The 27,053-nt window shown below is 45.1% G+C and overlaps 1 protein-coding gene across 1 annotated transcript in view; it reads right to left on the bottom strand.

The window, feature by feature from the left end:
* Positions 1-27,053, bottom strand: part of LOC128686643 (uncharacterized) — a 37,015-nt gene that overhangs the window by 5,238 nt on the left and 4,724 nt on the right. The window contains exons 2-3 of the mRNA XM_070084254.1: positions 13,684-13,849; positions 5,026-5,085 (exon numbers count right to left, since the gene is read on the bottom strand). Coding sequence (XP_069940355.1) covers positions 5,026-5,085; positions 13,684-13,849 — 226 coding nt within the window. The remainder of the gene's footprint in view (positions 1-5,025; positions 5,086-13,683; positions 13,850-27,053) is intronic.

The raw sequence follows: 27,053 nt of genomic DNA, 5'->3' as shown, positions 1-27,053 counted from the left end.
TGGGGAGGAAGTGGAGGTATTAGTGCTTCGTCAGGTACCCTACACCTGGAGAAGAAGTGGAGGTATCATTGTAAAATTTAATCCTTCCCGTAAGTGTAATAATAATAATAATAATATGTGTAAGAAAGGTATAAAATACCGACAATATGAAAGTTAAGACACATGTGCAACATTTGGATATCTTTATTGTAGACGTTTCGCCATCCAGTGGCTTTATCAATACAGATTCTAGGACATAATAGGAAGACAGTAGAACTATATACAAAAGATGAGGTAATCAGTCCCTCGGCCTTGGAGTTAGTGTTCACAGCATCGTGGTGGAGGAGAATCTGGAGCAAAGGCAAGAAGACTGACGTTTATATAGGCGTCAGTGGAAGGGACGGGCAGCAGACGAGGGCAGTCACTGGTAGGCGGGATTCCCCAGTGGAAGTAGGTCCTTCCCAAAGAGATGGGTTAGTTGCAGCAGCCGTGAAGAAGGTCTTGTAGATGTCCTCTGAACCAAGATTCCATGATGTTGCAGTGTCTGACAAGGTTGTGTAAGAAAGGTATAAAATACCGACAATATGAAAGTTAAGACACATGTGCAACATTTGGATATCTTTATTGTAGACGTTTCGCCATCCAGTGGCTTTATCAATACAGATTCTAGGACATAATAGGAAGACAGTAGAACTATATACAAAAGATGAGGTAATCAGTCCCTCGGCCTAGGAGTTAGTGTTCACAGCATCGTGGTGGAGGAGAATCTGGAGCAAAGGCAAGAAGACTGACGTTTATATAGGCGTCAGTGGAAGGGACGGGCAGCAGACGAGGGCAGTCACTGGTAGGCGGGATTCCCCAGTGGAAGTAGGTCCTTCCCAAAGAGATGGGTTAGTTGCAGCAGCCGTGAAGAAGGTCTTGTAGATGTCCTCTGAACCAAGATTCCATGATGTTGCAGTGTCTGACAAGTTGTGTAAGAAAGGTATAAAATACCGACAATATGAAAGTTAAGACACATGTGCAACATCTGGATATCTTTATTGTAGACGTTTCGCCATCCAGTGGCTTTATCAATACAGATTCTAGGACATAATAGGAAGACAGTAGAACTATATACAAAAGATGAGGTAATCAGTCCCTCGGCCTTGGAGTTAGTGTTCACAGCATCGTGGTGGAGGAGAATCTGGAGCAAAGGCAAGAAGACTGACGTTTATATAGGCGTCAGTGGAAGGGACGGGCAGCAGACGAGGGCAGTCACTGGTAGGCGGGATTCCCCAGTGGAAGTAGGTCCTTCCCAAAGAGATGGGTTAGTTGCAGCAGCCGTGAAGAAGGTCTTGTAGATGTCTTAACTTTCATATTGTCGGTATTTTATACCTTTCTTACACAACTTGTCAGACACTGCAACATCATGGAATCTTGGTTCAGAGGACATCTACAAGACCTTCTTCACGGCTGCTGCAACTAACCCATCTCTTTGGGAAGGACCTACTTCCACTGGGGAATCCCGCCTACCAGTGACTGCCCTCGTCTGCTGCCCGTCCCTTCCACTGACGCCTATATAAACGTCAGTCTTCTTGCCTTTGCTCCAGATTCTCCTCCACCACGATGCTGTGAACCCTAACTCCAAGGCCGAGGGACTGATTACCTCATCTTTTGTATATAGTTCTACTGTCTTCCTATTATGTCCTAGAATCTGTATTGATAAAGCCACTGGATGGCGAAACGTCTACAATAAAGATATCCAAATGTTGCACATGTGTCTTAACTTTCATATTGTCGGTATTTTATACCTTTCTTACACAACTTGTCAGACACTGCAACATCATGGAATCTTGGTTCAGAGGACATCTACAAGACCTTCTTCACGGCTGCTGCAAGTAACCCATCTCTTTGGGAAGGACCTACTTCCACTGGGGAATCCCGCCTACCAGTGACTGCCCTCGTCTGCTGCCCGTCCCTTCCACTGACGCCTATATAAACGTCAGTCTTCTTGCCTTTGCTCCAGATTCTCCTCCACCACGATGCTGTGAACACTAACTCCAAGGCCGAGGGACTGATTACCTCATCTTTTGTATATAGTTCTACTGTCTTCCTATTATGTCCTAGAATCTGTATTGATAAAGCCACTGGATGGCGAAACGTCTACAATAAAGATATCCAAATGTTGCACATGTGTCTTAACTTTCATATTGTCGGTATTTTATACCTTTCTTACACAACTTGTCAGACACTGCAACATCATGGAATCTTGGTTCAGAGGACATCTACAAGACCTTCTTCACGGCTGCTGCAACTAACCCATCTCTTTGGGAAGGACCTACTTCCACTGGGGAATCCCGCCTACCAGTGACTGCCCTCGTCTGCTGCCCGTCCCTTCCACTGACGCCTATATAAACGTCAGTCTTCTTGCCTTTGCTCCAGATTCTCCTCCACCACGATGCTGTGAACACTAACTCCAAGGCCGAGGGACTGATTACCTCATCTTTTGTATATAGTTCTACTGTCTTCCTATTATGTCCTAGAATCTGTATTGATAAAGCCACTGGATGGCGAAACGTCTACAATAAAGATATCCAGATGTTGCACATGTGTCTTAACTTTCATATTGTCGGTATTTTATACCTTTCTTACACAACTTGTCAGACACTGCAACATCATGGAATCTTGGTTCAGAGGACATCTACAAGACCTTCTTCACGGCTGCTGCAACTAACCCATCTCTTTGGGAAGGACCTACTTCCACTGGGGAATCCCGCCTACCAGTGACTGCCCTCGTCTGCTGCCCGTCCCTTCCACTGACGCCTATATAAACGTCAGTCTTCTTGCCTTTGCTCCAGATTCTCCTCCACCACGATGCTGTGAACACTAACTCCAAGGCCGAGGGACTGATTACCTCATCTTTTGTATATAGTTCTACTGTCTTCCTATTATGTCCTAGAATCTGTATTGATAAAGCCACTGGATGGCGAAACGTCTACAATAAAGATATCCAAATGTTGCACATGTGTCTTAACTTTCATATTGTCGGTATTTTATACCTTTCTTACACAACTTGTCAGACACTGCAACATCATGGAATCTTGGTTCAGAGGACATCTACAAGACCTTCTTCACGGCTGCTGCAACTAACCCATCTCTTTGGGAAGGACCTACTTCCACTGGGAAATCCCGCCTACCAGTGACTGCCCTCGTCTGCTGCCCGTCCCTTCCACTGACGCCTATATAAACGTCAGTCTTCTTGCCTTTGCTCCAGATTCTCCTCCACCACGATGCTGTGAACACTAACTCCAAGGCCGAGGGACTGATTACCTCATCTTTTGTATATAGTTCTACTGTCTTCCTATTATGTCCTAGAATCTGTATTGATAAAGCCACTGGATGGCGAAACGTCTACAATAAAGATATCCAAATGTTGCACATGTGTCTTAACTTCAATAATAATAATAATAATAATAATAATAATAATAATAATAATAATAATAATAAGAATAATAATAATAATAATAATAATAATATAAATAATAATAATAATAATAATAATAATAATAATAATAATTATTATTATTATTATTATTATTATTATTATTATTATTATTATTATTATTATTATTATTATTATTATTATTATTATAAAAACAAATACATATTTACCTTGTGTTTGACAACTAGTGTTTGACAAACAGGGAAGGACGTGAGGACAAATATTTCTTTACCTCAGAGGTATATATAGTGTTTGTTTGCAGGGTCAGGGAAGACCCGTGTCTGAGATCACTCTTGTGTCTGGAGTCACTGTTGTGTCTGGCTTCACTGTTTTGTCTGGCTTCACTGTTGTGTCTGGACTCACTGTTGTGTCTGGCTTCACTGTTGCTGGCTTCACTGTTGTGTCTGGCTGCACTGTTGTGTCTGGCTTCGCTGTTGCAGCTGGCTTCACTGTTGTGTCTTGCTTCACTGTTTTGCCTGGCATTACTGTCGTGTCTAGCATCACAATGGGCTGGCAGCACTACTGTGGGCCGTGAACTGTTGGCCCTTTGAAAAGCACTTGTGTTCGTGATACACTGAAGTGGATGTTTTTAAGTTACTGATATTTGGTAGTGTTTCCGTGACTAACAACCAGGAAATTTGCCTCACACCGTCAAAGAACTCGTCTCGAATACAACGCCATAAATCACATTAAGAAGCCTTCCTCGCCCATTGGTAACTTTGCTTCACTGTATAAATTTAGGTGTAACCTTCAATAAAATCGATTCTATATAGCTTCCTTACAGCAGCTGACAGCCTAGTGTAGATCATCAAATGAACCAGCAGCAGCTGATATCAAATGTACTGACAGCTGCTGACAGTCTAGTGTAGATCGTCAAATGTTCTTTCATTACATTAGTCGAAAAATTAAAATATATGATTGAACTATTTAAAATACCGGCTCATGGCTCAAGCCGTAGCATCTCCAGCTCACAGATGAGGAATCCGGGTTGGATCCTAGTACGAAGGGAAACATGTTAGGCATATTTCCTTATCCCTGCTGACCCTGTTCACCTAACGCTTAGTAGGTACCTGGTTGTTAGTTAATTAATTGTCGGGGGTCGCACTCTTGTGGAGAAGAAGAGGGAGGGTGTTAGATACCTTAGACAGGGCAGAGCTTTGAAACGCCCTTGTAAGCAGTGCCAAAAAAAAAAAATTATGTGGGCCTCCAATCATAAAGTATTCTTCTGTTGCTAGCGCACTCAGTTCACACACTGAGGTCCTTGGTTCGATCCCCGGTACTGCTGGAGACATTCTTCCACTGGTGCCCCAAAAGGCAGAAGGCTGGGCATCCCTGCCCTAGTGCTACCCTGGAAACAGTAAATAAAGGCAAAGGGAAGACTGTGCCTCGAGGAATCGGATCCCCGGACTCAAAAAAAAAAAAAAAAAAAGTTGAACGGTGGTGAGAGGAGCGACTCTCATCACTGAGGTCCAGGGTTCGAATCCTTGGGCTAAAAACAGGGGGGGGGGACATGAGGCATTTCACTAATATTTAAGTGGCACTACGGTCATGAAACTGGCACTCACCCATGATGACCATGAGGACTGGCACCGTCATCGTCAGCACCAAGAACACTGTCATCACCACTGAAAATATTTCCGTTATTAATGTTATTTTATTTTTTATTTTGTTAGCAGTTTTATTGCTAATGTAAATTCCAGTCAGAATATAAGTACTGTTAAGTACACACACACACACACACACACACACACACACACACACACACACACACACACACACACACACACACACACACACACACACACACACACACACACAACGACCATGGAATAATTTAGATTATGCAAGTCAGCACTTGACCCCGAAGCCAGCGTAGAGGTCAGAGGTCACGAATATCGACGACGCAACAGGTGTTAACTAAACTGTTGCTGCAGCAGCAGGTATCGACGATATGGGGCAACAATAAGGGACCAGCACTGTCGGTGGGTAGACAAATCCTTGTGTCAACATTCATATGTCCTTGTGGTGTGTGGTCTGGCACGTGAATACTGTCACATGTGGTCTGTGGTCTGGCACATGAATACTGTCGCTTGTGGTCTGTGGTCTGGCACATGAATACTGTCACTCGTGGTCTGTGGTCTGGCACATGAATACTGTCGCTTGTGGTCTGTGGTCTGGCACATGAATACTGTCACTTGTGGTCTGTGGTCTGGCACATGAATACTGTCACTCGTGGTCTGTGGTCTGGCACGGGAATACTGCCAGTCATGGTCTGTGGTCTGGCACGGGAATACTGTCAGTCATGGTCTGTGGTCTGGCATGGGAATACTGTCATGGTCTGTGGTCTGGCACGGGAAAACTGTCAGTCATGGTCTGTGGTCTGGCACGGGAATACTGTCAGTCATGGTCTGTGGTCTGGCACGGGAATACATAAGAACATAAGAAAGGAGGAACACTGCAGGAGGCCTGTTGGCCCATACTAGGCAGGTCCTGTACAATTCATCCCACTAACAAAACATTTGCCCAACCCAATTTTCAATGCCACCCAAGAAATAAGCTCTGATGTGAAAGTCCCACTCAAATCCAACCCCTCCCACTCATGTACTTATCCAACCTAAATTTGAAACTACCCAAAGTCCCAGCCTCAATAACCCAACTAGGTAGACTGTTCCACTCATCTACTATCCTATTTCCAAACCAATACTTTCCTATGTCCTTTCTGAATCTAAACTTATCTAATTTAAATCCATTACTGCGGGTTCTCTCTTGGAGGGACATCCTCAAGACCTTATTAATATCCCCTTTATTAATACCTATCTTCCACTTATACACTTCGATCAGGTCTCCCCTCATTCTTCGTCTAACAAGTGAATGTAACTTAAGAGTCTTCAATCTTTCTTCATAAGGAAGATTTCTAATGCTATGTATTAATTTAGTCATCCTACGCTGAATGTTTTCTAACGAATTTATGTCCATTCTGTAATATGGAGACCAGAACTGAGCTGCATAATCTAGGTGAGGCCTTACTAATGATGTATAAAGCTGCAGTATGACCTCTGGACTTCTGTTGCTAACACTTCTTGATATAAATCCCAGTAATCTATTTGCCTTATTACGTACGCTTAGGCATTGATGTCTTGGTTTAAGGTTGCTGCTCACCATAACCCCCAAGTCCTTTTCGCAATCTGTATGGCTAAGTTCTACATCATTTAACTTATAAGTACTAGGGTTATGGGCACTCCCAAGCTTCAGAACCTTGCATTTATCTACATTGAACTGCATCTGCCACTTTTCTGACCAAGAATAGAGTTTGTTTAAATCCTCCTGAAGTTCCATAACATCTACGTTTGAATCAATTATCCTACCTATCTTTGTGTCATCGGCGAATTTGCTCATATCACTAGTAATTCCCTCATCAAGATCATTGATATATATTATAAACAACAACGGGCCCAAGACTGATCCCTGTGGAACGCCACTTGTTACAGATCCCCACTCGGATTTAACCCCATTTATGGACACTCTCTGCTTCCTGTCAGTGAGCCATGACTCGATCCACGAGAGCACTTTTCCCCCAATGCCATGAGCTGCCACTTTCTTTAACAGTCTCTGGTGCGGAACTCTATCAAAAGCCTTACTAAAATCTAAGTAAATAATATCAAATTCTTTATCGTGGTCAACAGCCTCAAAAGCTTTACTGAAGAAAGTTAATAAATTAGTTAGACAAGACCGGCCTCTTGTGAATCCATGCTGAGTATCATTAATCAAGCTATGCTTATCGAGATGGCTTCTTATAATCTCAGCTATAATTGACTCTAGTAATTTGCCTACAATTGAGGTCAGGCTTATTGGGCGGTAATTTGACGGTAACGACTTGTCCCCTGTTTTAAAAATAGGAATTACATTAGCCATCTTCCACATATCAGACACTACACCTGTTTGAAGAGATAAATTAAAAATATTAGTTAATGGTTCACAGAGTACCATTTTGCATTCCTTAAGAACCCTTGAAAAAACCTCATCAGGACCCGGCGACTTATTTTGCTTCAGTCTGTGTATCTGCTTCACAACCATCTCACTAGTGACTGTGATGTTACATAATTTATCTTCTTCTAGCCCACTATAAAAATTAATTACTGGAATATTGTTAGTGTCTTCCTGTGTAAAAACTGAGAGAAAATAATTATTAAAAATCGAGCACATTTCATTCTCTTTGTCAGTAAGGTGCCCATAGTTATTTTTAGGGGGCCTATCTTATCTCTAACTTTTGTTCTATAGACCTGGAAAAAACTTTTTGGGTTAGTTTTAGAATCCCTAGCAACTTTAATTTCATAGTCCCTTTTAGCTTTTCTTATCCCCTTTTTAATGTCCCTCTTAATGTCAATATACTGATTCATAAGATGACCCTCGCCTCTTTTGATACGCCTATAAATTCCTTTCTTATGCCCTAGTAGATATTTGAGCCTATTATTCATCCATTTTGGGTCATTTCTATTTGATCTAATTTCTTTATATGGGATAAAATACTGTCAGTCATGGTCTGTGGTCTGGCACGGGAATACTGTCAGTCATGGTCTGTGGTCTGGCACGGGAATACTGTCAGTCATGGTCTGTGGTCTGGCACGGGAATACTGTTAGTCATGGTCTGTGGTCTGGCACGGGAATACTGTCAGTCATGGTCTGTGGTCTGGCACGGGAATACTGTCAGTCATGGTCTGTGGTCTGGGACGGGAATACTGTCAGTCATGGTCTGTGGTCTGGCACGGGAATACTGTCAGTCATGGTCTGTGGTCTGGCACGGGAATACTGTCAGTCATGGTCTGTGGTCTGGCACGGGAATACTGTTAGTCATGGTCTGTGGTCTGGCACGGGAATACTGTCAGTCATGGTCTGTGGTCTGGCACGGGAATACTGTCAGTCATGGTCTGTGGTCTGGCACGGGAATACTGTCAGTCATGGTCTGTGGTCTGGCACGGGAATACTGTCAGTCATGGTCTGTGGTCTGGCACGGGAATACTGTCAGTTATGGTCTGTGGTCTGGCACGGGAATACTGTCAGTCATGGTCTGTGGTCTGGCACGGGAATACTGTCAGTCATGGTCTGTGGTCTGGCACGGGAATACTGTCAGTCATGGTCTGTGGTCTGGCACGGGAATACTGTCAGTCATGGTCTGTGGTCTGGCACGGGAATACTGTCAGTCATGGTCTGTGGTCTGGCACGGGAATACTGTCAGTCATGGTCTGTGGTCTGGCACGGGAATACTGTCAGTCATGGTCTGTGGTCTGGCACGGGAATACTGTCAGTCATGGTCTGTGGTCTGGCACGGGAATACTGTCAGTCATGGTCTGTGGTCTGGCACGGGAATACTGTCAGTCATGGTCTGTGGTCTGGCACGGGAATACTGTCAGTCATGGTCTGTGGTCTGGCACGGGAATACTGTCAGTCATGGTCTGTGGTCTGGCACGGGAATACTGTCAGTCATGGTCTGTGGTCTGGCACGGGAATACTGTCAGTCATGGTCTGTGGTCTGGCACGGGAATACTGTCAGTCATGGTCTGTGGTCTGGCACGGGAATACTGTCAGTCATGGTCTGTGGTCTGGCACGGGAATACTGTCAGTCATGGTCTGTGGTCTGGCACGGGAATACACCTGCATCTTGATGCCTTGAACATAACCTGGTTGGCAAGTACATACACTGAGCCAGACAGAAACAACACACTCGTACACATGGTAGCCACAGGGAAGACGGACATGGTGTACACACGGACGAAATTACATTATCAAGGAAGCAATAAACCCATAGAGAGTCACCATATCCTGGAAAATGGAAAATAAACAAGTTTGATAAAAAACAAAACCCGAGGCATTTTCGAAGCTGTTGCTGTTTGTTTTCTTGTTGTTACTTTACTGGTAGTGCCTGTTATTATTATTATTATTATTATTATTATTATTATTATTATTATTATTATTATTATTATTATTATTATTATTATTATTATTATTATTATTTGAACTTTCATACAAGATGTGAAATTTCAGTCAAGGTGACTCAATGATGTACTATAGCAGTGATTCTCAACCATGGGTAAATTTACCCCTTGGGGGGGTAAAAAGTTACATGGCAAAGGGTAAATATTTGATGTACCTGATAATGTATAATTATTTCTTTAGGAAAGAATATTTTATGTTTTTTATTTTTGGTGATACGAATTTACATTGCTATTTTTGTGTAAAACTTGAATAATTAATTTTTTTCTGACCTCTTGTTTTTCTGTCCCTTTATGGTGGCGATAATTTTTTTGTATGGAAGTAAGAGGGTAAATGGAGATATACATCAAGCTGAAGGGGTTAATTATGGAGGAAAAGTTTAGAATCTCTGCAATATAATTACGACTCTTCCTTTCAGGTCAGTGGTGATCCAGTGTACCACGACACTTTCACTGTACATGAGTTACATCCCCACTGTACTTCCCTCGTCAAAAACTCATGCCCGGTTAGCCAGCTGCCCTCAATCCCTTCATGGATAATGCATGGCTGGCACTCCAACAGCAGTTCAAAGCCTATGGACCACTGGTCTTCATTCATTCACCTATAACACTTCTCACATGCCTGCTGCAGGCTCTAGCCCCGACCTCTCAACACATGTTGAACACCCACCTACCAGCCCTTCCGAGGACCTTCCCTACACCTGTCACCAAAGATTAATATGGTTTCAGCAGGCTGTTTCACGTGTAAGCCAGAAGAAGGACTCAGCCATATGACCAACAGTTCCACTCACGAGAAACATCAGGTGCTGGAGCCCAGATGCTACTGATACACAGGAATGACCAACTGGATGAAATTATATACAATATATAATATTCTATAAATGATGGATGCTTCTGGACTGTTAAAAAAATATACGTTTTTCCATGTTGTTTTTTATATATTTTTCACCCCAGAGGTCAGCGCAACACGTTTACAAGAATATAGCCCCGTAGCGTCGTTTTTTCCTTCTCGATTATTGCTGCCTGTCCATGTTAAGTCAAGATATATTATATTTATAAACTAGCATCACATTAGCCCCCCAAACACCCAGCAGCTGGGTTAAGCCCTGGCTTGTTTCTCTCCCCCTCATGACGTCTCACAAAACCTAGTCTTCTTAATCCGTTCCATCTTCCACCCTCAACCACCCGAAAGGGTATCTTCCTTGCATGAAGCTAAAGAGTAAAAGATTAAGAGTGAAGACAACAACTGGAGAGGAGAGGAAGATACTCCAGTATGACTTACACAGACATCAAAGATGGTCATCAAGGTTACTGATTCGTTATGTTGGTAAGAGTAGCCGGTAATATGTTAGGTTAATGGACGCGTGGGAACCTAATAAAACATTCACCACTGCGACATTTCGCTCAGTAGCTTTGTCAAGTGCAAACAATGCAGTACATGTACCCACACACACACACACACACACACACACACACACACACACACACACACACACACACACACACACACACACGCACACACTGATGACGTAGTGGTCGTACATAGGCCTTCTCTCACTAATTTGTAACTCCTTCACCCGTGATGTTTATAATCATATATGCTCATGCATCCCGCGTTCCTCAAGTGATTTCACTTTTCACTTATTACAGAATACACTTCACATTCGGTGTTACACTTTATATGTATAATGGCATACAAACTGTTGTGACGTCACTGCTTCAGTAGGCCTACTGCCACCTTCCCTTGTTGTATATTTTATTTTTTCTTTCTCCTTTTGCCTATTAACTTTTTCACTCTCACATTACGGTGCCCCACATTTCACTTGTTAACCAAACGCTGGTAATTCTTGATCACCCGTTTCCACACTTTGATATTTTTATGTTTGTATCTGTGTGGCAACAGTGCCTAGTAGATCCACAACGGTTTGGCACTTTTAAAAGAAAATACTGAATTTAGGTTTCCCCTCGAATTTTTTCAACTAATAACTATAGTTATCACTCGTAGGTTTGTTCACTGACTTTGTCACTACCACTGATTACTGCTAGGGGTTGTTGCACCCCTCAAAAGCACGAAGGTTCTCGGAGCCTTGTGTACCCACGTCTGCACGTCTGCACGTCGAGTGCGTGTAAGACAAGAGAGAGAGGGGTGGGTGGATTGCATTTTCTTGGACTGCAAGAAGGCGTTTGACACAGTTCCACACAAGAGATTGGTGCAAAAACTGGAGGACCAAGCAGGGATAACAGGGAAGGCACTACAATGGATCAGGGAATACTTGTCAGGAAGACAGCAGCGAGTCATGGTACGTGGCGAGGTGTCAGAGTGGGCACCTGTGACCAGCGGGGTCCCGCAGGGGTCAGTCCTAGGACCAGTGCTGTTTCTGGTATTTGTGAACGACATGACGGAAGGAATAGACTCTGAGGTGTCCCTGTTTGCAGATGACGTGAAGTTGATGAGAAGAATTCACTCGATCGAAGACCAGGCAGAACTACAAAGGGATCTGGACAGGCTGCAGACCTGGTCCAGCAATTGGCTCCTGGAGTTCAATCCCACCAAGTGCAAAGTCATGAAGATTGGGGAAGGGCAAAGAAGGCCGCAGACGGAGTACAGTCTAGGGGGTCAGAGACTACAAACCTCACTCAAGGAAAAAGACCTTGGGGTGAGTATAACACCAGGCACATCTCCTGAAGCGCACATCAACCAAATAACTGCTGCAGCATATGGGCGTCTAGCAAACCTCAGAACAGCATTCCGACATCTTAATAAGGAATCATTCAGGACCCTGTACACCGTGTACGTTAGGCCCATATTGGAGTAAGCGGCACCAGTTTGGAACCCACACCTAGCCAAGCACGTGAAGAAACTAGAGAAAGTGCAAAGGTTTGCAACAAGACTAGTCCCAGAGCTAAGAGGTATGTCCTACGAGGAGAGGTTAAGGGAAATCAACCTGACGACACTGGAGGACAGGAGAGATAGGGGGGACATGATAACGACATACAAAATACTGAGAGGAATTGACAAGGTGGACAAAGACAGGATGTTCCAGAGATTGGACACAGTAACAAGGGGACACAGTTGGAAGTTGAAGACACAGATGAATCACAGGGGTGTTAGGAAGTATTTCTTCAGCCACAGAGTAGTCAGTAAGTGGAATAGTTTGGGAAGCGATGTAGTGGAGACAGGATCCATACATAGCTTTAAGCAGAGGTATGATAAAGCTCACGGCTCAGGGAGAGTGACCTAGTAGCGATCAGTGAAGAGGCGGGGCCAGGAGCTCGGACTCGACCCCCGCAACCTCAACTAGGTGAGTACACACACACACACACACACACACACACACACACACACACACATATACAAACTCACACACGCACACACACACACACACGCACATACACACTCACATGTTGAAACATACTGAAATACAAACACCTCAGGCAAAAGAGAAAATAATGAAAAAAAATAGCAAGAGAAAAAAAAAGCAAGAGAGTAAAAAACGAGATTGAAAAACAAGAGGAAAACAGGAAAAAAGGGATGAAAAATCTAGAGGTAAAACGGAAAAAAAAAAAAAAATACGTCAGGCATAAAAATCACTCTACTGATTCCTGTTTTTACAATGTTATGTACTTAGTTACTAGTTGTCAAAGACACTTGTCTATCGACACTTGGCCTGTGGTGATATTTTGTGTATGTGTACTGACCTGTATGTAGTTGCAGGGGTCGATTCACAGCTCATGGCCCCCCTCTTAGCTAGTCGCTACTAGGTCACTCTCTTCCCTCCCCAACAGCCTTAACATACTTCTTCTTAAGGCCTTCACTACTTCAATCTCTAGATTGTTTCCCTTCCTAACCAGTCTAAGGCTTAAAAAATACTTCGTAACAAACCTATGACTAATCTGAGTTTTCAACTTCCAGTTGAGGCCCATTGTTCCTGTGTCACATCTCCGAAACATTCTATCCCTATCCAACTCGTCAGTTCCCCTCAGTATTTTATACGTCGTTGTCATGTCTTCCCTATCCTTCCCATCGTCTAGTGTCATGTGTGTGTACAAGAGGACGATAACATACAATCTAACGGTTATAATTAGGTGATTAGAGACTCACTAAGTCCTGTCGTTGAACGACAATTATGCTAAAAATCCCCCTAATGACTAGGCAAATTAAAAGACCTCAGCTGTCCTAGCGCCAGCAAGGTCATTTATCCAAGTTCTCACGTTCAAGTAATTACTGAAACTCACCTGTCTTACTGATGACCTTCAGAGCCTTGTAGACAAACTCGCAGGTACTGTTGGAGTCCATGTTGGCATCCCGCATCTGGTAGACGATGGAACCGTAGGCAGACATCCCGCTCTCTATGTTGATCTTCCCGGCCGAGAACAGCTGTCTTCTGTCGTCCACAGAGACCTGTTGATGGGCAAGTGTTAAGGTACACAGGTGATCGTGGTTTGGTGATAGAATGCACAGCTGTTGAGGGAGTGACACTTGTTGATAAACAGATGGTAAGATATACAACTGTGGAGGTACAGGAATTAGGTACGACGTTTATTGATGGACAGGTGTCGAGACAGACAAGTGTTGAAGGACAGGCGTTAAACTAGACACGGACACCTGTTGTTATGCAGATGTTAAGTACGACACGCATGCAATTGTTGCTAGACAGGTGTTAGTTCTGTCAAGCACCTTAACTACTGGGAACGCTTGGAAGCACTTGACTTGTACTCGTTGGAACGCAGGAGGGAGAGATATATTATAATCTACACTTGGAAAATCTTGGAAGGAATGGTCCCAAATCTGCACACAGAAATCACTCCCTACGAAAGTAAAAGACTGGGCAGGCGATGCAAAATGCCCCCAATAAAAAGTAGGGGCGCCATTGGTACACTAAGAGAAAACACCATAAGTGTCCGGGGCCCAAGACTGTTCAACAGCCTCCCATCAAGCATTGGGGGAATTGCCAATAAACCCCTGGCTGCCTTCAAGAGAGAGCTGGACAGATACCTAAAGTCAGTGCCGGATCAGCCGGGCTGTGGCTCCTACGTTGGACTGCGTGCGGCCAGCAGTAACAGCCTAGTTGATCAGGCCCTGATCCATCGGGAGGCCTGGTCATGAACCGGGCCACGGGGGCGTTGATCCCCGGAATAACCTCCAGGCAACCAGGTAAGAATGACACACAAATACCAGCTATTAGATAGGTGTTCAGAACTGCTCACAAACACCTGTTGCTAGACAGATGCAAAGTACAACACACAGGCACCTGCAAGACGGGTGTTGCGTACGTCACACAGACACTTGCAACTAGACAGGTGTTAAATGCGACACGTAGACGCCTGCTGATATACAGGTGTCATATACGACAAAGAGCAACAGAGACGTTGTCACATTGTTTGGTGAGCAACGTTGAAAAGCCAGCCATGGTAAGTGCGTGGAAGTGTGGGCGTGGGGTGAGTGTGGGCGTGGGAGTGAGAGTGTGGGCGTGGGAGTGACAGGAATCTAATGATATTTGAATAAAAAAATATGCTGTTTGAGAAAGATGATGGAAAGGCACTGGTAGGGTGCTGGTAGGGTGCTGGTAGGGTGCTGGTAGGGTGCTGGTAGGGTGCTGGTAGGGTGTTGGTAGGGTGTTGGTAGGGTGCTGGTAGGGTGCTAGTAGGGTGCTGGTAGGGTGCTGGTAGGGTGCTGGTAGGGTGCTGGTAGGGTGCTGGTAGGGTGCTGGTAGGGTGCTGGTAGGGTGCTAGTAGGGTGCTGGTAGGGTGTTGGTAGGGTGTTGGTAGGGTGCTGGTAGGGTGCTGGTAGGGTGCTGGTAGGGTGTTGGTAGGGTGCTGGTAGGGTGCTGGTAGGGTGCTGGTAGGGTGCTGGGAGGGTGCTGGTAGGGTACTGGTAGGGTGTTGGTAGGGTGCTGGTAGGGTGTTGGTAGGGTGCTGGTAGGGTGCTGGAAGGGTGCTGGTAGGGTGTTGGTAGGGTGCTGGTAGGGTGTTGGTAGGGTGCTGGTAGGGTGCTGGTAGGGTGCTGGTAGGGTGCTGGGAGGGTGTTGGTAGGGTGATGGAAGGGTGCTGGTAGGGTGTTGGTAGGGTGCTGGTAGGGTGCTGGTAGGGTGCTGGTAGGGTGCTGGAAGGGTGCTGGTAGGATGCTGGTAGGGTGCTGGTAGGGTGCTGGTAGGGTGCTGGAAGGGTGCTGGTAGGGTGTTGGTAGGGTGCTGGTAGGGTGCTGGTAGGGTACTGGGAGGGTGCTGGTAGAGTGCTGGTAGAGTGCTGGTAGCGTGCTGGTAGGGTGCTGGTAGGGTGCTGGTAGGGTACTGGGAGGGTGCTGGTAGAGTGCTGGTAGAGTGTTGGTAGCGTGCTGGTAGGGTGCTGGTAGGGTGCTGGTAGGGTGCTGGTAGAGTGCTGGTAGAGTGCTGGTAGAGTGCTCGTAGGATACTGGTAGAGTGCTCGTAGGATACTGGTAGAGTGCTGGTAGGGTGCTGGTAGGGTACTGGGAGGGTGCTGATAGAGTGCTGGTAGAGTGCTGGTAGGGTGCTGGTAGAGTGCTGGTAGGGTGATGGTAGAGTGCTGGTAGAGTGCTCGTAGGATACTGGTAGAGTGCTCGTAGGATACTGGTAGAGTGCTGGTAGGGTGCTGGTAGGGTACTGGGAGGGTGCTGGTAGGGTGCTGGTAGAGTGCTGGTAGGGTGCTGGTAGGGTGCTGGTAGGGTGCTGGTAGGGTGATGGTAGAGTGCTGGTAGAGTGCTCGTAGGATACTGGTAGAGTACTCGTAGGATACTGGTAGAGTGCTGGTAGGGTGCTGGTAGGGTACTGGGAGGGTGCTGGTAGGGTGCTGGTAGGGTGCTGGTAGGGTGCTGGTAGGGTGCTGGTAGGGTGCTGGTAGGGTGATGGTAGGGTGCTGGTAGGGTGATGGTAGGGTGCTGGTAGGGTGATGGTAGGGTGCTGGTAGGGTGCTGGTAGGGTGATGGTAGGGTGCTGGTAGGGTGATGGTAGGGTGATGGTAGGGTGCTGGTAGGGTGCTGGTAGGGTGATGGTAGGGTGCTGGTAGGGTGATGGTAGGGTGCTGGAGGGTGATGGTAGGGTGATGGTAGGGTGCTGGTAGGGTGCTGGTAGGGTGATGGTAGGGTGATGGTAGGGTGCTGGTAGGGTGCTTGTAGAGTGCTGGTAGAATGTAAAAATACACTTTTCAAATAGCTAGTGACCTCTAACTTAGAGTATTGCTTACTGATGACAACCTCGTTGAAGGTAGGATAGAGAGAATAGAACTGGAAATAATACGCAGAGCATTTGCTGCCAACTTATAAGTAATAAAGCATATAAGATACTAGGAACACCTCAAAGAACTGGAAATGTACTCTCCGGGGAGAAGGCGATAGAGGTACGTGATAAAATACACACTGATAATACACGTGATAATATACACACTTAAGATACTGGAGGGCCTAATAACAAATCTGCATTCTATCGTTGCTACGTACTGAAGTGAGTAATATTGGAGGAAGTCCAAAACGCAGAAGCACCATGTCAACATCCGTGGTCCAAGACTTTTTAATCTGCTACAAACAGATATCAGAAATATTGCTGGGATAAGTAAGCTAGATCACTACTTTCGCGGTGTGCCAGATCAACCAGATGTGTGGGGTCGCCGGGGCGCCAACAGCAACAGCCTGGTAGATCAGTCAGTCAGCAGGGAGGTGTGGGCCTGGACCCAGTCGTGGGAATTAAAAGAAAACTCCGGAAATATGTCACAGGCCAACCCTCCAACAATGCCACACCCTCCAACACTGCCACACCCTCCAATACTGCCACACCCTCCAACACTGCCATACTCTCCAACACCCTCCAGCATTCACATTCTCCAACACTGCTACACTCCAGCACTCCCCACACACTCCAACACTGCCTCACACACTCCAACACTGCCTCACACACTCCAACACTGCCTCACACACTCCAACACTGCCTCACACACTCCAACACTGCCTCACACACGCCAACACTGCCTCACACACTCCAACACTGTACTAGTCACCAGGTGGGTGTTCAACAAGCTGTGAGAGTCACGTGTTCATCATTCATACCTCGCGGTGGATTAAAGGTGAACACCTCTCCTCTCTTATTCTCTCCTCTCTTCTTGTCTCTCCTCTCCTCTCTCCTGCTCTCCTTTCTCCTGCTCTCTCTTCTTTTCTCTCCCTGTCTCTTTCTCTCTCCCTCCCTCTCTGTCTCTCTCTCTCTCTCTCTCTCTCTCTCTCTATCATATGTTCTCTTCTCTCTTTCTCCACTCTTCAGTCTTCTGTTTATGTTCTTCATCTTTCTGCTCTTCTCCCTGTTATTTTTTTCTTGCTACTTCTCCTCTACTAATCCTTCCCATCTTCGTTCATTATTTTTCCTAGGCTCTTCCTTCTAATCTTCCTCCTCTTAACCCTCTTCCTCTTCCTCCTCCTCTTCTTTCCTCTTCCACTCTCGCTTCGTCCTCCACATCCCACCTGTTGATCCACTCTGGGCACACCCCACCTGTTGATCCACTCTGGGCACACCCCACCTGTTGATCCACTCTGGGCACACCCCACCTGTTGATCCACTCTGGGCACACCCCACCTGTTGATCCACTCTGGGCACCCTCCACCTGTTGATCCACTCTAGACACCCCACCTGTTGAGAAATAAGACACACGTGCAACACCCGGGTATCTTTATTTTGGAGACGTTATCAATGCAATATGGAGAGTAACAGTGGAGACAGTGAGAGACAATGGCTTAGTGTGGCTGTAAAAGACAAATGCAGAACAAAAAAGACCTCATATCACGAAGTTTGGTCTATACGAGTCTATTAGTTGGTAAAAAAAAACTCTTGTGTTGTGGGCGGAGCTGCTGGACGAGTCACGTTCCTTAGTAAACCAAGGACGGAACGTTTAGGTGCTGTCTGCCGCTGATAGCTGCTACACGTATACTTGTGCTGCCTGCCGCTGATAGGTTCTATATGGGCACTGAGCTGGTAGCTGATATTTGATCATGAATATATATATATATATATATATATATATATATATATATATATATATATATATATATATATATATATATATATATATATATATATATATATATATATATATAATATATATATGTATATATATATACGTATATATTTATATAGTTACAAACAACGGCCAAGATACCTTAAACAGTGGCAACAAACACACTGTTAAGATAGTTTTAACAGGTATCAAGTGTCAAAAGGCAAGTCATAGACTTGCTTCAGTGAACAAGGATATCACAATCTCGCACCAAGAATATTCTCAGATTTGTTATGTACGTTTTTTTTTTTTTTTTTGGTCACGGTAATTAATTAAAGCACTTCAGTATTTCACTGTGAACAGTGAAATAGGATTTTAAAATTCCACTATTGTGGGGAACCAGCACCTTAAAATTCAACTTACAATGCACATCAAGACCATAAAATTACATTTCAGGGGCACCAGTACCTCAAAATTCCAAAACCTCAAAATATTACGGTTATACCTTAAAGTTATCGAGATACTGGCCACCAAGGTCTCAGTATTGCTGTAGCCAGGACAGCAACACTCTTCAGTAGCCAGGACAACAACACCAGTGACAGAGACAAGCAGCAGCAGCACTGGTGCTGACGACAACACTATCACTGCTGCTGCGTCAGTAGAGAGAGCCAGAGAGTGACACAGCGTCACCAGCCTCTTCTCTCTTACTCTCTCTCCTCTACTCTCCCCCTCCCAGCGTCCTACCAGCGTCCTACCAGCGTCCTACCAGCGTCCTGCCAGCGTCCTGCCAGCGTCCTGCCAGCGTCCTGCCAGCGTCCTGCCACCATCCTATCAGCATCCTGCCAGTGTCTTGCCAGCATCGTGCCAGCGTCCTGCCACCATCCTACCAGCGTCCTTCCAGCGTCCCTCAAACTCAAGTGATGAAGAGACGCCGTACGTCCTCCTTCAGTGTTAGAAACAGCAGGACAATTTTGCTTCCAATAATAATAGCAGAAATAGCAGTAGAAGTAGTAGTAGTAGTAGTAGTAGTAGTATCAAAAGTCCAGACTCAAACTTTTCTCAATAAATCTCAAAGTGTCTTTTTTCTTAGCTAACTTTTTCAAGTAAAGACTTTCACTGCCCAGGGAAGTACCATCACTGCCCAGGGAAGTACCATCACTGCCCAGGGAAGTACCATCACTGCCCAGGGAAGTACCATCACTGCCCAGGGAAGTACCATCACTGCCCAGGGAAGTACCATCACTGCCCAGGGAAGTACCATCACTGCCCAGGGAAGTTCCATCACTGCCCAGGGAAGTACCATCACTGCCCAGGGAAGTGCCATCACTGCCCAGGGAAGTACCATCACTGCCCAGGGAAGTACCATCACTGCCCAGGGAAGTACCATCACTGCCCAGGGAAGTACCATCACTGCCCAGGGAAGTACCATCACTGCCCAGGGAAGTACCATCACTGCCCAGGGAAGTACCATCACTGCCCAGGGAAGTACCATCACTGCCCAGGGAAGTTCCATCACTGCCCAGGGAAGTACCATCACTGCCCAGGGAAGTACCATCACTGCCCAGGGAAGTACCATCACTGCCCAGGGAAGTACCATCACTGCCCAGGGAAGTACCATCACTGCCCAGGGAAGTACCATCACTGCCAAGGGAAGTTCCATCACTGCCCAGGGAAGTACCATCACTGCCCAGGGAAGTTCCATCACTGCCCAGGGAAGTACCATCACTGCCCAGGGAAGTGCCATCACTGCCCAGGGAAGTACCATCACTGCCCAGGGAAGTACCATCACTGCCCAGGGAAGTGCCATCACTGCCCAGGGAAGTACCATCACTGCCCAGGGAAGTTCCATCACTGCCCAGGGAAGTGCCATCACTGCCCAGGGAAGTGCCATCACTGCCCAGGGAAGTTCCATCACTGCCCAGGGAAGTTCCATCACTGCCCAGGGAAGTTCCATCACTGCCCAGGGAAGTTCCATCACTACCCAGGGAAGTTCCATCACTGCCCAGGGAAGTTCCATCACTGCCCAGGGAAGTGCCATCACTGACCAGGGAAGTTCCATCGCTGCCCAGGGATCGCTGCCCAGGGAAGTTCCATCGCTGCCCAGGGAAGTGCCATCACTGCCCAGGGAAGTGCCATCACTGCCCAGGGAAGTTCCATCACTACCCAGGGAATTGCCATCACTGACCAGGGAAGTACCATCACTGCCCAGGCAAGTACCATCACTGCCTAGGGAAGTGCCATCACTGCCCAGGGAAGCACCATCACTGCCCAGGGAAGTACCATCACTGCAAAGGGAATTACCCTCACTGCCCAGGGAAGTGCCATCACTGCCCAGGGAAGTACCATCACTGCGCAGGGAATTATCATCACTGCCCAGGGCAGTGCCATCACTGCCAAGGGCAGTATCATCACTGCCCAGGGAAGTACCATCACTGCCTAGGGAAGTGCCATCACTGCCCAGGGACGTACCATAACTGCCAAGGGAAGCACCATCACTGCCAAGGGAAGCACCATCACTGCCCTGAGAAGCACCATCACTGCCCAGGGAAGTACCATCACTGCCCAGGGAAGTACCATCACTGCCCAGGGAAGTACCATCACTGCCCAGGGAAGTACCATCACTGCCCAGGGAAGTACCATCACTGCCAAGGGAAGTTCCATCACTGCCCAGGGAAGTACCATCACTGCCCAGGGAAGTGCCATCACTGCCCAGGGAAGTACCATCACTGCCCAGGGAAGTTCCATCACTGCCCAGGGAAGTGCCATCACTGCCCAGGGAAGTGCCATCACTGCCCAGGGAAGTTCCATCACTGCCCAGGGAAGTTCCATCACTGCCCAGGGAAGTTCCATCACTGCCCAGGGAAGTTCCATCACTACCCAGGGAAGTTCCATCACTGCCCAGGGAAGTTCCATCACTGCCCAGGGAAGTGCCATCACTGCCCAGGGAAGTTCCATCGCTGCCCAGGGAAGTTCCATCGCTGCCCAGGGAAGTGCCATCACTGCCCAGGGAAGTGCCATCACTGCCCAGGGAAGTTCCATCACTACCCAGGGAATTGCCATCACTGACCAGGGAAGTACCATCACTGCCCAGGCAAGTACCATCACTGCCTAGGGAAGTGCCATCACTGCCCAGGGAAGCACCATCACTGCCCAGGGAAGTACCATCACTGCAAAGGGAATTACCCTCACTGCCCAGGGAAGTGCCATCACTGCCCAGGGAAGTACCATCACTGCGCAGGGAATTATCATCACTGCCCAGGGCAGTGCCATCACTGCCAAGGGCAGTGCCATCACTGCCCAGGGAAGTACCATCACTGCCTAGGGAAGTGCCATCACTGCCCAGGGACGTACCATAACTGCCAAGGGAAGCACCATCACTGCCAAGGGAAGCACCATCACTGCCCTGAGAAGAACCATCACTGCCCAGGGAAGTACCATCACTGCCCAGGGATGTACCATAACTGCCAAGGGAAGTACCATTACTGCCCAGTGAAGTACCATCACTGCCCAGGGATGTACCATAGCTGCCAAGGGAAGTACCATTACTGCCCAGTGAAGTACCATCACTGCCCAGGGATGTACCATAACTGCCAAGGGAAGTACCATTACTGCCCAGTGAAGTACCATCACTGCCCAGGGAAGCACCATCACTGCCCAGGGAAGCACAATCACTGCCCAGGAAAGTACCATCATTGCCCAGGGAAATACCATCGCTTGCGGAATATCTAATATCAACTTTATACCAAAATTATCGATGTTCCCCCCCACCCCCTTCCTTCATGTACCTTTATTCTATTAAACATAAATTCGTAGTCACATCACACGAATGACAGAAAATAATCCTGAAGATTATTTTATTTTTAAAGTTCGGCTGTGTAACACTTGTACATTACCAGTCAAGAATTGAGAGATATACACCTATCAGTGGATATATACTCACAGTATGTACGTACGCTGGATGTAATGTATACCCAGAGTGAAGATAATCTTAAATCAACATCGTTTTTAAATTTAATGTTCGATTTATTAGGTTTAAAGCCTATCGACTAGAAGAGGGTTATTAAAGCTGCATTACATCACTACCAGACAATCCCTAAAACTGGGACTTATGTACACTTTGTCTATATAGAGAGTGTGGAAAATTGCATTTATCTGAATGTAACTAATTATGTACATAACAGTAAATGATAACAAAAATAATTATTATTTATCAATGTTACATAGACAAGTAGGAATTTGGGACACCTAGGTCGCAAAAAATGTCCCCCTTCGATACCTACCACTGTCATAACCACAAGTTGTTCTGGACCTATTAATTAAATGAAATATACATACACCAGGAATACTGGTAAATATATAAGTTTGTGGACTGTATATTAAAAATAATAAATGGTTATATATATACACAATTACATAACAGAAGGAAAATATATCTTAATATCACTCACCAATTTGACTGGAGATTAATGTGTATCATACTCAGAAAACCCCACTCTAACTAAATCTATGAAAATAATGCTGGCCAGAATTACACACACATCTAGAGAGCTTATCTGAGGTTCCTGGAGCTGTCTTGTCCAGTCGTCTGATATCTCAAGTTATGCAGGAATGCACATCCACCAATTTCGCCTCCTATTTGAGAGGTGTCAACACAATTTTAACCTCTAGAGCACGAAAAATTCTTCCCATTACACCAACGTTTGTACAAAATTCAAAACCAAGATGGCGAGTCTCCACTTTTTTTCGATAACATACTTCTTTTAAAAATACAATATAGGGCATCTATTTACCTATAAATTACCGTATTTCCGGAAAATATATACAGTATTTTCCACGGAGAGATATAGTTACACCTCTCTGTGTGTATATGTCCTCGTAGGGACTAAAGGACATTCTAAACGCATATACACTGTGAGAAACGCAGGTGGGAACTAAGTTGATTGACTGGTTAGTGGGGTTTCAATCCCATCGACTACACGAGAGTCTTTAAGACTGCAGGTTACCTGTTCACCACCAGTCAAGATAATTTAATCTCCCAGTAAGGATTCAAGTATGTTCTAAGTGTGTTTACAGTGGAGAGGCGGGGCCAGGAGCTGAGTCTTGACCCCTACAACAACAATTAGGTGAATATGTCAGTATATGTAAAAAATATTATTATTATTATTATAATTATTATTATTATTATTATTATTATTATTATTATTATTATTATTATTATTATTATTATTATTATTATTATTATTATTATTGTCATTAATTTTTTTACCATTACGTTTCATTTTCATTCGTGTTTAAAAGCTCTTTCTAAGTCTCATATGACTACATATTATGAACTATCAAGTCATGTAATGACCCCATAGTTCATGGTATTGTAATATAAGCAGTTATTTATAGTTAGTCATTAAAATGTGCCTGATTGAGGGAGTTTTCTTTAATGTTGCCTTCAAAGAAAATGTGACTTCTGCAACATATAGCAACTTGAAAACAGAGACTATAAAAAGTTAGAAAGTAAAGAAAGTAAAGTAAGTGTCAGTAATTTAGAATGCGTATAAGTGGGTGATAAAGTAAATATGTAAGCAAGTAAAGTAAGTCAGTAAATGGGTAAGTAAGCAAGTGTGTAAGTAGGTAAAAATTAAGTGGGTAACTAATATAAGATTTTTTTCGGAGTTTTAACCCGGAGGGTTAGCCATACAGGATAACCCAAGAAAGTCAGTGCATTATCGGGGACTGTCTGTCTCATTTCCATTGGTGTCCTTTAATCTTGTACTCAGGATGCGACCCCACACCAGTCGACTAGCACCCAGGTACCTACTTACTGCTAGGCAAACAGGGACAGCAACAGGAGTAAGCAATCACGCCCAGCACTTCCACCTGTGTTGGGATTGGGAAAGTTGAAACACAGTCGTCGACAGATAAGAATCAGTGCTCAGTGGGGTCTAGCCGTTGAAGAACCTCATAGAAAACAACTAATGAGCCAATTAACCCGGTAAATTAGAAACCCAGGATAACTCAAGTAGGCTAATTAGTGTGGTTTATCTCCACTGTGGTCCTTTGGTCGTCTTACACAGGAGACTCACAACAGTCACCAAACATCCACTTTGTTATATCGACAATACGGTTCTTTACTCGATTGCTTGGGTTTAAAGCCTATCGACTACACGAGAGTCATAAAGGCTGCATGTCCCTTCACTATCAGTCAAAAATATTTTAATCCGTAAAGTATGGATTACAGTAATCTCTAGGTATGCAGTTTATACACTGAGACACACACTCCTCACTGTGTATGTCTCTCAGTGTTCGTCATTGAGACTTATCACTTACCAACTTTAAATCTGCCCATAGGTACGATAAGATAAGATAAGATAAGATTTTGTTCTAATTTTTAACCCCGGAGGGTTAGCTGCCCAGGATAACCCAAGAAAGTCAGTACGTCATCGAGGACTGTCTGTCTTATTTCCATTGTGGTCCTCAATCTTGTCCCCCAGGATGCGACTCACACCAGTCGACTAATACCCAGGTACCTACTTGTTTACTATGTGAGCAGGACAACAGATGTAAGGAAAAGCGTCGAGATGTTTCCACCCCGCCGGGAATCGAACCCAGGCCTCAAAACCCTGTCAATGTATGCCAAAATTTCTGACATAACCCTAAATCTACTAGACTTTGAGAAAGCCATTGACAACATGTCCATGAACTCAGCCACAGGCTCAGACTAGTGGAACTCTGTGTTCATTAAGAACTACAAGAAACCCCTCTCACGGGCCCTAAGTATGCTATGGAGAAGGAGCATAGACACAGGTGAGATTCCACAGTCACTAAAAACAACGGATATAACCCCACTCCATAAAGGTGGCAGCAAAACAATAGCTAAGAACTATAGACCAATAGCTTTAACGTCCCACATCATAAAAATCTTTGAAAGAGTTCTAAGAAGCAGAATTGCAAACCATTTGGACTCCCAGCAACTGCACAATCCAGGTCAACAAGAGCTCAAAGCAGGTCGCTCCTGCCTCTCGCAACTACTGGACCACTAGGATATGGCCTTGGATGCACTGGAAAACATACAGAATGCAGATGTAGTACACATAGATTTTGCATAGCCATTGACAAGTGCTATCATGGTGTAATAGCACACAAAATGAGTGCAAAAGGGATAACTGGTAAAGTAGGCGGGTGGATCTTCAATTTTCTAACCAATCGAACACAAAGAGTAGTGGTAAATAGAGTTAAATCGGAAGCTGCCATAGTGAAGAGCTCTGTTCCACAAGGAACAGTACTTGCCCTTATCCTGTTCCTCATCCTCATCAGACATAGGCAGAGATGTAAACCATAGCACCGTATCATCCTTTGCAGACGATACTAGGATTTGCACGAGTGTCATCCATTGAGAACACGGCAAATCTCCAAGAAGATATAAACCAAGTTTTCCAATGGGCAACGGAGAATAATATGATGTTCAATGAAGACGAATTGCAACTACTCCGTTATTGAAAGCTGGAGGAAATAATAACTAGGACTGAGTATACTACAAACTCCAATCACACAATAGAGAGGAAAAGTAATGTGAAGGACCTGGGAATGGTAATGTCTGAGGATCTCACCTTCAAGGACCACAACAATGCCATTATCACATCTACGAGGAAACTGATAGGATGGAGAACATTCAAGACAAGAGATGCCAAGCCAATGATGATCCTTTTTAAATCACTTGTTCTCTCTAGGCTGGAATACTGGTGTACATTAACATCTCCATTCAAGGCAGGTGAAATAGCAGATCTAGAGAATGTACAGAGAACGTTTGCTGCACATATAAGTTCCATCAAACACCTTAACTACTGGGAATGCCTTGAAGCACTTGACTTGTACTCACGGAGCGCAGGCGAGAGAGATTCATAATCTACACCTGGAAGATCCTGGAGGGACTGGTCCCTAACCTGCACACAGAAATCACTTCCTACGAAAGCAAAAGACTTGGCAGGCGATGCAACATACCCCCAGTGAAAAGTAGGGGATTCATTAGTACACTAGGAAAAAACACAATAATTGTCCGGGGGGCCTAAGACTGTTCAACAGCCTCCCACCAGACATAAGGGCAATAGACTCCTGGTTGTCTTCAAGAGAGAGCTGGACAGATACCTATAGTCAGTGCCGGATCAGCCGGGCTGTGGTTCGTACGTTGGACTACGTGCGGTCAGCAGTAACAGCCACGTTGATTAGGCCCTGATCCACCAGGAGGCCTGGTCATGGGCCGGGCCGCGGGGGTGTTGATCCCGGAATGCCCTCCAGGTAGAAGAGAAAGCTTTGCCACCCAGGCCACGGGGCCTGGGTGATAATTCAAGTTGTTAGTGTTAGTGAAAATGTAAATGTTCGTCTACCACGTAAATTAACATAAATATATCTGCCAATTCATAAAATAATATTTTTCTAAAAAAAAAAAAAATTATTTCGGTTTGTTAGACGCGACAAATACAATTCTCTTGGAAAACAAATATTTGTGTTATTTTAATATGGACAAAAATTTTATTTTTTGAAGTTTAGACTCAGACTTTAGAGGCTTAAAAAAATTGCAGCTTTACCCAACATACGAACACAAAAAAAATATATGTACACGGAAA

This window comes from Cherax quadricarinatus, chromosome 12 (assembly GCF_038502225.1).
Source record: "Cherax quadricarinatus isolate ZL_2023a chromosome 12, ASM3850222v1, whole genome shotgun sequence".
Taxonomy (NCBI): Eukaryota; Metazoa; Arthropoda; class Malacostraca; order Decapoda; family Parastacidae; genus Cherax; species Cherax quadricarinatus.
Note: the sequence above shows the minus strand (reverse complement) of the source record. Positions and strands in the feature narration are given on the sequence as shown.